This window comes from Panthera onca, chromosome A3 (genome assembly GCF_046562875.1).
Source record: "Panthera onca isolate mPanOnc1 chromosome A3, mPanOnc1 haplotype 2, whole genome shotgun sequence".
Taxonomy (NCBI): domain Eukaryota; kingdom Metazoa; phylum Chordata; class Mammalia; order Carnivora; family Felidae; genus Panthera; species Panthera onca.
This window is the reverse complement of record NC_138341.1, coordinates 87,986,193-87,998,883: the sequence shown is the minus strand read 5'-3', so window position 1 is coordinate 87,998,883 and position 12,691 is coordinate 87,986,193. Positions and strand designations below refer to the sequence as shown.

Sequence of the window (12,691 nt, the reverse complement as noted above, 5' to 3'; positions counted from 1 at the left end):
GTGAAGCCACTCTGGAAAACAGTGTGGAGGTTCCTCAAAAAATTAAAAATAGACCTTCCCTATGACCCAGCAATAGCACTGCCAGGAATTTACCCAAGGGATACAGGAGTACTGATGCATAGGGGCACTTGTACCCCAATGTTTATAGCAGCACTCTCAACAATACCCAAATTATGGAAAGAGCCTAAATGTCCATCAACTGATGAATGGATAAAGAAATAGTGGTTTATATACACAATGGAGTACTACGTGGCAATGAGGAAGAATGAAATATGTCCCTTTGTAGCAACATGGATGGAACTAGAGAGTGCTATGCTAAGTGAAATAAGCCATACAGAGAAAGACAGATACCATATGTTTTCACTCTTATGTGGATTCTGAGAAACCTAACAGAAACCCATGCTGGAGGGGAAGGAAAAAAAAAAAAAAAAAAGAGGTTAGAGTGGGAGAGAGCCAAAGCATAAGAGACCCTTAAAAACTGAGAACAAACTGAGGGTTGATGGGGGGTGGGAGAGAGGGGAGGGTGGGTGATGGGTATTGAGGAGGGCACCTTTTGGGATGAGCACTGGGTGTTGTATGGAAACCAATTTGACAATAAATTTCATATATTGAAAAAAAAAAAACAACAACAAAAGAACCCCAAATTTTTTATTGAAGGAATATAATCTAGAGTTCTACCATTCAATTTGCACCAAGAACACAGTTGGAAAATATGGTATGTATATAAGAAGAGATACATGCATAGTGAATTGGCTGGAAACTCTACAGTCGTTTCGATTATCTGAATATGTTATTTTTCCCCCCCTGGATGCAGGCAGATATCAGAACACTGCATATGTGGCTTCATTCCTTTGTTTATTCATGGAATCACATTTATTCAGCTGTGATTTGGCTACACGTTGAATGAAGTACCCATTATGAAACATTCATGGGAGATTTGTTACTTTATTTATTGTGGGGATGCCATTGAAAATACAAATCTGGATTATCTGGATTATCAGTGGTTTCTGTTAAAAGTAAATATAAAATGGATACTGGGTTTGAAAATTCCCCGAGCAGACAAAACCATTTAAGTCATATAACTGAAACTTATTTAGCTTATTGTGCAAAACAAGTGAACTTGTCATCTGGGAACCCCCATTGTAATAACCAATCATTGTAAAGGTTAAATTTACTTATTTTCACTTTACAAGCCAATCCTGTAAGGTAATACCCCTGGGCTATCAGTCTCTGAATTTGAAAACTCCCATTTTGTGAAATGGTCTTACATGCACACGAGATTCTTACTAAATATTATTTATTGATTTGGTGGCTTTAATTTTTGCTATTTCTGGATGTTTGACATTCCTAAGGTAGCATTAGCTTCAAAATCACATATGAGACTATTGAAAACACAGATTTTATTAAAAAAACCTTTTTTTTACATTTATTTTTATTTTTGAGAGACAGAGGGCAAACAGGGGAGGGGAAGAGAGAGAGAAAGATACAGAATCAGAAGCAGGCTCTCAGCTATCAGCACAGGCCCCAACGGGGGGTTTGAACCCACAATCATGAGACCATGACCTGAGGTAAAGTCAGACACTCAACCAAGCCACCCAGGTATGCCTGGAAAACACAGATTTTAATGCCCCACACTTTAAGATTCTGATTCTTTACATCTGTGCCTGGGCTTTCTAAAAAGCTCTCCAATACTGTGTGATATTCAAGTTAGGTCTGGGACCATTCAAGTTATGGTCTGGGACCACATAACACAGTGTTTCTTTTATAAAAATGTCTTTAAAAAAATTTTTTTTTTCATTTATTTATTTTTCATGGACAGAGAGACAGAGCACAAGTGGGGGAGGGGCAGAGAGAGGAGACACAGAATCCAAAGCAGGCTTCAGGCTCTGAGCTGTCAGCACAGAGCCCGATGCAGGGCTTGAACTCACAAACCGTGAGGTCACGACCTGAGCCGAGGTTGGATGCTTAACCGACTGAGCCACCCAGGCACCCCCTTTTATAAAAATGTCTTAAAAAAAAGTTCTCTCACACATCTTAGTACCAGGAAAAGCTATGTTTCTTACAATTATCACATTTGTTTTAATATTGTGGCTCTTATAAACCCTGTACCTGAGAATGTTCCTGTCTTTGTATGGCTTCTGGGAAACTCCAAGCCAATTTATGCAGACCAAAGTGATACCAAAAGCACACAGAACATACACTTTATGTCTTGATCTTATGTCTGACTTTACTGTATAGTCCTATATCTCAACATTTGCTTTTATCTCATTTCCTCATCATTTATATATCTGAAATATTGTATAGTAGTATCTTGGCAGCCACCTCAAATCATTTTATGGGACTTCTGCTTCTTGTCATTTGGGAGTAACAAGTCTTAGACTTACTTTCCACCGTAATCAATTAGAAAACTGAACAAAATATATGAAAAAAAATCCTGCTTTCTGACATTAGACAATAAGCACTATAGAGCTGTGATCCCTGAGAGAAGGTAAACAAGGTGAGCCCTATTACAGTCCCAGCTTTTGGTCAGAAGGCAATTTCTAGACTGTGTTACAGAAAGGGACTCCCAAACAGAGCAGTGGTCTTGCTGAGATTCAAAGAACAATAGCTTTGGAAAGAACAGTGTATAGGGAACTATAATTGGAACAATTCCCAGGGCTCACAAAGGGCTATAAATTGTTCCAACCAGCCAGAGTAAAGAGACTTTAATACATAGGCACTCAGTAGACATTAGAAGATCCCTATTTTAGTAGAGAGGCTGATCTAAATCTATATGAAAGGACTCTCTACACTTGTCCTAAAAAAAAAAAAAAAGAAAGAAAAACAAGCCACAAAAGAATAAAACTGATCTATAAATGCCCGCCAAAGTTTAACTCTGTAAGTGAATACAAAAAATCTAGCACTCAACATGTAAAATTCACATACAATTAAAAAATTATTTCCCATGCAAAGAAACAGGGAATTATTACTGATTACAGGAGAAAAAAATTCAATCCATAGATTTAGAACAATAAATCACAGAATATGCTTAAAGACTGGAAGGAAAATATAATGAAGAGATAAATGGAAAACAGGAACAAAAAAAACACAAATGGAATTTCTGGAGATGAAAAATATAATACCTCAAGAAAATATCACTGGATGGTAATAAAATATTAGACTCTGGAGATGAGAGAATTTAAAAATTACTTACTAATAGAAACAACTAGAATAGAAACTATATTCTATTTAATATTAGAAAGTATCCAAAAAGAAGCTCAGAAAGTGAAAAAAGAATAGAAAAAATGAACACATTATCACTAATCTATGGTGATATATCAAGTGGTCTAATGTGTGTAATTGGAGTCTCAGGGGAAAAAAGAAGGAGGATTTAAACAAGAAAGAATAAAGTAAACAATGGCCAAAAATATGATCAACTTGAAGAAAACTAGAAAATCTAAATACAGCAAACAAATGCAAAAAACCACAAGCAGGATATAAACAGGGAAAGAAAACATAACAAGGCACATCATAAAATTCTATACCCAGCAGAACTATCTTTCAAAAATGAAGGCATTCTACCCTGAAAATGATGAAACGAAGGAATTCATCCCAAAAGAAAGAGGAGGAAGAAATGATAGGAAGGGGCTTAATCAACACAGATACAAGCAAGATGTCTGACCAGAATTAGAATCATGAAATAAGAATACTAGCTGGAGTCGAAAATAGATTAGAATCCCTTTCTGCAGAGATAAAAGAAGTAAAAGCCAGTCAGGATGAAATAAAAAATGTAACTGAGCTGAAATCTCGAATGCATGCCATGGCGTCAAGGATGGATGAGACAGAGCAGAGAATCAGTGATATAGAGGACAAACTTATGGAGAATAGGAAGCAGAAAAAAAGAGGGAGACTAAGGAAAAAGAGCACAATTTAAGAATTAGAGAAATCAGTGACTCATTAAAAAGGAACAACGTTAGAATCATAGGGGTCCCAGAAGATGAAGAGAGAGCAAAAGAGGTAGAAGGGTTATGGGAGCAAATCATAGCAGAAAACTTTCCTAAGCTGGGGGAAGACACAGACATCAAAATCCAGGAAGCACAGAGGACTCCCATTAGATTAAAAAAAAAACGACTGTCAACAAGGCCTATCATAGTCAAATTCACAAAATACTCAGGCAAGGAGAGAATCATGAAAGTAGCAAAGGAAAAAAAGTCTTAACCTACAAGGGAAGACAAATCAGATTTGCAGCAGACCTGTCCACAGAAACTTGGCAAGCCAGAAAGGAGTGGCAGGATATATTTAATGTGCTGAATCAGAAAAAATATGCAGCCAAGAACTCTTTATCCAGCAAGGCTGTCATTCAAAATAGGACAGATTAAAAGTTTCCCGAACAAAAATTAAAGGAGTTTGTGACCACTATACCAGTCCTGCAAGAAATTTTAAGGGGGGTTCCCTGAGGGAGAAAAGACTAAATAAATAAGTAAGTAAAGAAATAAATAAATAAATAAAATAAGGACCAAAAGGAACAAAGACTAGAAAGAACGAAAGAACACCAGCAGAAACTCCAACTCTACAAGTAACATAATGGTAATAAATTCATATCTTTCAGTGCTCACTGTAAATCAATGTATTAAATGCTCAAATCAAAAGACATAGGGTGACAGAATGGACAAGAAAACAAGATCCATCTATATGCTGTTTACAAGACACCCACTTTAATCTAAAGACACCTTCAGATTGAAAGTGAGGGGATGGAGAACCATCTGTCATGCTTATGGTCAATGAAAGAAAGCCAGAGTAGCCATATTTATATCAATCTAGACTTTAAAATAAAGACTGTAACAAGAGATGAATAAGGGCATTTTACCATAATTAAGGGGTCTATCCACCAAGAAGACCTGACAATTGTGAACATTTATGTGCCAACTGTGGAAACACCCAAGTATATAAATCAATTAATCACAAACATAAAAAACTCATTGATAATAATACCATAATAGTAGGGGACTTCAACACCCCCACTTCCAGCAATAGACAGATCATCTAATCAAAAAACCAACAAGGAAACAATGTCTTTGAATGAAACACTGGACCAGATAGATGGACTTAACATATATGCAGAAGATTTCATCCTAAAGCAGTGGAATATACATTCTTCTCTAGTGCACAGGGATCGTTCTCCAGAACAGACCACATACTGGGACACAAATCAGCCCTCAACAAGTAGAAAAAGATCGAGATCATACTGTGCATATTTCAGACCACAATGCTATGAAATTTGAAATCAACAATCAGTAAAACTAAAAGGCAACCGATGGAATGGGAGAAAATATTTGCAAACGACATATCAGATAAAGGGTTATTATCCAAAATCTATAAAGAACTTATCAAACTCAACACCCAAAAAACAAATAATCCAGTGAAGAAAAGGGCAACAGACATGAATAGACACTTATCCAAGGAAGACATCCAGATGGCCAACAGAACATGAAAAATGCTCAACATCACTCATCTTCAGGAAATACAAATCAAAACCACAATGAGATACCACCTCACATCAGTCAGAATGGCTACAATTAATAACTCAGGCAACAACAGATGTTGGCGAAGATGTAGAGAAAGAGGAACCCTGTTGCACTGCTGGTGGGAATGCAAACTGGTGCAGCCACTCTGGAAACAGTATGGAGTTTCCTCAAAAAGGTAAAAATAGAACTACCCTATGAACCAGCAATTGCACTACTAGGTATTTATCCAAGGGATACAGGTGTGCTGTTTTGAAGGGACACATGCACCCCAATGTTTATAGCAGCACTAGCAACAACAATCAAAGTATGGAAGGAGCCCAAACGTCCACAGATGGATGAATGGATAAAGAAGATGTGGTATATATAGACAATGGAGTATTACTCAGCCATCAAAAAGAATGAAATCTTGCCATTTGCAAGTATGTGGATGGAACTAAAGGTATTATGCTAAGCAAAATTAGTCAGAGAAAGACAAATATCATATGACTTCACACTGAGGACTTTAAGACACATACCAGACGAACACAAGGGAAGGGAAGGAAAAGTAATATAAAAACAGGGAGGGGGAAAAACATAAGACTCTTAAACATGGAGAACAAACAGAGGGTTACTTGAGGGGTTGTGGGAGGGAGGGGGGGATGGGCTAAATGGGTAACAGGCATTATGGAATCTACCCTGAAATCATTGTTGTATTATATAGTAACTAACTTGGATGTAAAAAAAAAAAAAGAATAAAATTTTACAGTTAAGAAAAAAATGAAGGCAATTTTTTGGGGATGAAAGACATGACAGAATTCAATACCTACAGCCCACAGTACAAGATATGTTAAAGGAAGTCCTTCAGGCAAAAGGAAAGTCATACTTGATGAAATCTGGATATACATGAAATGAAGAGCAACAGAGATGGTAAATATGTGGGTAAATAGTTAAAAAAAATTTTTCTAGTTTTTTACTTCTTTAAAACAGGGATTGGAAAATGTTTTACATGGTGAGGTAATAAATATTATAGTGTTGCAGGTGATACAGTATCTGTTACAACTACTCAACTGTGCTGTTATAGCATGAAAGTAGCCATAAGTGATACACACAAATGTACATGGCAATGTTTCAATAAAACCTTTATATATATATATATATATATATATATATATATATATATATATATATATATATAAATATATAAATATATAAATATAAAAACCTACATATATATATATATGAATAACTGTGGGCCATGGTTTGCATATGTCTCTTTAATAAAGAAATATTTTTAAAGAAAAACAACACAGTTACTACATTCCTAACACATGTGAAAAACACGTGAAGCAAAACGTGTGATAAAAATAAAGCAAAGACCAACAATGGGGAAACAAACAGTACTGTAAGATTCTTATACTATATATGAAGTGGTATAATTTACTTAAATGTAATCTGTAATAAATTTATGATATATTATAAACCCTAAGCCCACCACTAAACACTAACAATGGTATAGTTATCTCTTAATAGGTATCTCTTAATAAAAGAGATAAAATAGCATCATATAAATTAATCAATTCAAAAGAAGGCAGATAAAAGAGGAGAAAGGACATGAATCACAAGAACAATAGAAAATAATCAGCAAGATAGATTTAAATCTAATCACATAAATATTTATGTTAAAAATAAATGACTTATATATTCCAATTAAATAGCAGAGACTGTCAGCTTGGAGAGAAAAGGAAGACTCAACTATATGCTATCTAAAAGGAGTATTTTATAGACTTAGGTCGCAAGCCAAAGGATAGGAAAAGACATGCTATGTAAACAATAAACAAAAGAAAGCTGGAGTGGTTACATTAATATCAAAGTGGACTTTAGAAAAATAAATATTACTAATAATAAGACACATTTCATAATAATAGAGGAATTAAATTACCAAGAACAAGTAATGATTCTAAATGTAAATGTAGCTAATTCCAGAGTTTCTAAATATATGAAGCCAAAACTAACAGAAATGAAAAGAGAAAGAAATCCACAGTTATGTTCAGGAAATTCAACATCCCTCTCTCCATACTTGATAAAGCAGTAATCAGAAAATCATTAAAAATACAGAAAACTTAAACAGTCACCTAACTTGATTTAATTGACATTAGTTAGAACACTCTATCCAACAACTAATACAGTTGAACACATTGTTTTCAAGTGCCTAAGGAGCATTCACCAAAACAAATCTTATTCTGAACCCTAATACAAAACTGAATAAACTTAAAAGGACTGAAATCATGCAGAATATGTTTTTTAACTACAACAGAATTCAGTTAGAAATCATTAACAGAAAGATATTTGAAATTCCTTCAAACAAATTAAATAACACACTTGTAAATAGCCCATGGGTCAAAGAAGAAATCCAAAGGAAATTTAAAAAATCTTGAGTGGAATAAAAAGTATAACATACCAACTTATGAGATGTGGCTGAAGGAGTGCCTGGGGATATTTAGAGCTTTAGGTGCATACATGAGAAATCATTTTATGGAAAGAATGGAATGTAATCACCTTAAAAAGAAGGTTTAATTGCTATTTAATGTTCCTACTCTGCTGACAACCAGCAAATCGTGGATAAGACCATTTCTTACCTTTGTATCACTCACATAGCAGGTACTTAAGAAATGTTTAAGTAAGTGAATGCATTATTCACCAACGCAGACTGTACACATTCAAACAAAACATGGTTTTACAACCCTCCTCGTCCTTAAGAATAGTAAGTATTGTGTGAAAGCTCTGGTTGGCAGTCAAAGACTGGTGAAATGAACAACTAATGTTGCTGCCCTGTGTTCTGTTATGATGAAATTATTGTTAAGTTAAAGTGAATTTTGTTTTACTCACCCATTTCTTCTTGCAGGGTTTCTTGTTTCTGCTTCTGAATTTTTATTTCTTGCTCCAAATCTTCTATCTTGCTGTTTTTATTAGCTAACTTTTGATTTAGTTCTTTCATCAAACGTTCATAATCAGCTATTTCCATATTCATCAATGTGGTTTGCTGGGCATCCTGCACATATCAGAAATAAAAGATCCACAAAATAGTAGATCAGTTGATTTGTAAAACTGTTAATTGCATAATTATAAATTATGCCACAGGAATAAACATATTCTATTATGCTTTTCTGTAATATGGAAAGTTTACACATATGAACAAACTAGAAATTGGTACTTTCTAATTTGTAATTTTATAAAATAAAATATTTTCTAATAGTTTAATCTAACTTTCTCAGTTTCACTGAATTTCATCATAATTTTCATTAACCATGATTCATAGTTCTACTTATGGAGCTCTTATTTATAAAATATTAACATTGAAAAATTTTTTAAAATTAATTTATTTATTTTGAGAGAGAGAGAGAGCCAGGGAGGGACAGAGAGGGAGGGGTAGAGAGAGAATCCTAAGCAGGCTCCATGCTCTCAGTGCGGCTCAATCTCTTAAATCGTGAGATCACGATCAATAGTCAGACGCTTGACCAACTGAGCCACTCGTGCCCCTAAAATATTAACATTTTAAGCAGCTCTTACAGTACTTTTCTTTTTGGCCTCATCTTTGAAGAAGTAGAGAAAAATTAGCCAAAGTTTTAAGTATAATACAAATTCCCATTTTTGACATTAATTAGATCTTCATGTGTCATAGAATAATCCTGTACAAAAAATGAAGTATCAAACCAAAATCTAATCATTTTTGAGCCTAGATTCTTCTGAAAAAACAGGACTGAGAGAAATAAGTTAAACTTGCAATTTTTTGAGGCTGACAATTTACACATGATTATTTTGGTACCTCAAAAACCTTATTTTTGACATATTTCCTTTCTAAACTATTAGAATAGTTTAACACTGTGAATATTGATCTTAGTTTTGAATTTAGTATTTTATTTTACCTTTCTAACCAGCTCTAATTCTTGCATAGTTTTCTGAAGCTGTTTCTTTTCCTTCTGAAGTTGAAGCTGAAGTTCTTCAAGTTCATTTACAGAACTGGCATGCTCCTGAAATTAAAAATAAAAATATTGCCACCTCATCCCCCCAAGCCAACTAGCATTAAAAAAAGGTATTTGTAAGGGTCTATAAAATGAATTTGACATACTAAAATACAAAAAAAGCTTGAAAACCTTTTAATATTTAAAAAATGTGCACCCCAAAATTATATCTTGGGATTCTCAAATTCATAGTTCACATACATTAGGGAATTAATGAACTCTGTTGTATTCATAGTCTTTCCTTCACTTAAGTAATATAATAAAAATATCACTATATAACAAATTAATCCCATGGGACTGTTTGTACCTTTATCTTCTGTTCTTTCTGAAGTTTTTCGGCTTCCAACTCTTTCTCTGCCACTGCTTTGGCTTTTTGGACTTCTAATATCTGTACTTCTAATAACTTTGCATTAGACTGTAGTGTCTCAATACGAGCCAGGAGATCTTCATTATCAGAATTTAATTTTTCACACTAGAATGACAAATGTTCACTACTGTAAACATGCAGAAAAAATGTACAAGACAGGAAGAATAAAATAATACATTATGAGATTATGGCACAATTTGAAAACTGAAGATTTCAAAACCAATTCCACATAATATAAAATCGAGAAGAAGTTTAAAACACTATTGTTAAAATAAATTTGGCAAACATTACAAGAGACCACAAGCACTGGCAGAGGAAAAGCAAAAAAGAAACAAAACCAAAAATACCCCAGGGAGCTGAGATTAGAGTAGTAGATAAGACAGGAGAGTTGCCAGCTGTTTTGTCATAGTCTTCCCCCAACAGGGGGAAAAAAAAAATGAAATTAAGTTTATATTAATTTTAATTAAAAGTTTTTATGCAAAAATACTGAAATTTAAACAGATTTATTACAATTTTCATGTTTGCTTTTACTCAATTTAAAATTACCTGAAAAGTCCTTTCAACCAAGTGGGTGTGTAAGGAATGTACCTCAACATAATAAAGGCCGTATATGACAAGCCCACAACTACATCATACTCAATAGTGAAAAGTTTTTCCTCTAAGATCAGGAACAAGACAAGATTCCTACTTGTGACATTTTTATTTAACATAGTATTAGAAGTCCTAGCCACAACAATAAGCAAGAAAAAGAAAAGGCATCCGAATTACAAAAGAAGAAGTAAAATTGTCACTATTTGCAGATGACAGGATACTATGTATAGAAAACCCTAAAGACTCCACCAAAAAACTGTTAGAATAAACGAATTCAGTAGACTGCAGAATACAAGATCAATATACAGAAATCTGTTGTGTTTTCTATACACTAATGACAAACTATCAGAAAGAAGAATTAAGAATAAATAATCCCACTTAAAACTGCATCAAAAAGAAAAAAAGTACCTAGTAATAAATTCAAAGAGGTGAAAGACTTAAAACTTTAAGACACCGATGGAAGAAATTGAAAATGACAGAAATAAATGGGAAGATATTCTATGCTCATAGATTAGAAGAATTAATATTTTTCAAAAGTCCAAATACTGTTATCCTGACCAAAGCAATCTACAGATTCAATGCAATCCCTATGAAAAATTCAATGGCATTTTTCAGGGAACTAGAACAATCCCAAAATTTGTACAGAACCTAAGAAAGCCCAAATAGCCAAAGCAATCTTGAAAAAGAAGAATGAAACTGGAGCTATCATGCTCCCCAATTTCATACTATATTATAAAATTATAGTACTCAAAACAGTATGGTACTGGCATAACAGCAGACATGCAGATCAATGAAACAAAGAGCCCAGAGATAAACCTATGATAATATGGTCAATTCACTTATGACAAAGGAGCCAGGAATATACAATAAGAAATGTACAGTCTCTTCCAATAAATGGTGTTGGACAAGTTGGATGTCCACATGCAAATGAATGAAACTGGACCACTACCTTCATCTTACACAAAAATTAACTTAAAATGGTTTAAAGATTTGAATGTAAGACCTGAAACCATAAGACTCCTAGACAATGGCAGTAAGCTCCTTGACACTGGTCTTGTCAATGATATTTTGAACCTGATACCAAAAGCAAAGGCAACAAAAATAAAAATTAACAAATGGGACTGCATCAAATTCAAAACCTTCTTTATAGCAAAGGAAACCATCAACAGAATGAAAAGGCTACCTATTGAATGGGAGAAAGTATTTGCAAATCTTATATCTGATAATGGGTTAACAGCCTAAATAAAGAACTTGTACAATTCAAAAGCAAAAAACCAAACAATTCAATTTAAAAATGGGCAGAATATCTATACAGGCATTTTCTCAAAGACATACAGATGGCCAACAGGTACACGAAAAGATGTTCAACATCACTGATTATCAAAGAAATGCAAATCAAAACCACAATGAAATATCATCTTATATCTGTTAGAATGGCTATCATCAAAAAAACAGAAACAGCAAGTTGTTGGCAAGGATGTGGAGAAAAGGGGTGGGAATGTAAATTGGTGCAGCCACTGTGGAAAACCTTATGGAAGTTCTCAAAAAATTAAAAACAGAACTACCATATGACCCAGTAATTACACTTCTGGGTATTTATTCGAAGAAAATAGAAACACTAACTCAAAAAGATATATGCACAACCACGTTTACTGCAGCATGACTTACAATGGCCAGGATAAGGAAACAACCTAAGTGTTCACTGATGGATGAATGGATAAAAAACATGTGGTATATGTATGTATGTATGTATGTGTATGTGTGTGTATATATAAAATGGAATATTATTTGGCCATATAGCCATACAGAAGTATGAAATCTTGCCATCTGTGGCAACATGGATGGACCTTGAGGGCATCATGCTAAGTGAAATAAATCAGAGAAAGATAAATACCATATGATCTCTCATATATGTGCAATTAAAAAAAAAAAAACGAAACAACTAAGCTCATAGAATACGTGGTTGCCAGAGGCACAGGGTGGAGGTGGGTGAAATAAGTGTAGGCAGTCAAAGGTTATAAACTTCCAGTTATAAAATAAATAAGTCATGAAATGTACAGCATGGTGCTATAGTTAATAACATTGTATTGAATATTTGAAAGTTGTTAAGAGAGTAAATCTTAAAAGTTCTAATTGCAAGGAAAAAAAATTCTGTAACTACGTATGGATAGGTGTTAACCAGACTTCAAAATATATGCAAATCATGATGTACACCTGAAACTAAACTAATA

At 34.0% G+C, this 12,691-nt stretch overlaps 1 protein-coding gene across 3 annotated transcripts in view; it reads right to left on the bottom strand.

The window, feature by feature from the left end:
• Nucleotides 1–12,691, bottom strand: part of GCC2 (GRIP and coiled-coil domain containing 2) — a 66,596-nt gene that overhangs the window by 34,447 nt on the left and 19,458 nt on the right. For all 3 annotated transcript variants that reach the window (XM_078444333.2, XM_078444332.2, XM_060610204.3), the window contains exons 11-13: nt 9,810–9,974; nt 9,407–9,511; nt 8,370–8,532 (exon numbers count right to left, since the gene is read on the bottom strand). In XM_078444333.2, the coding sequence (XP_078300459.1) occupies nt 8,370–8,532; nt 9,407–9,511; nt 9,810–9,974 (433 nt within the window). The remainder of the gene's footprint in view (nt 1–8,369; nt 8,533–9,406; nt 9,512–9,809; nt 9,975–12,691) is intronic.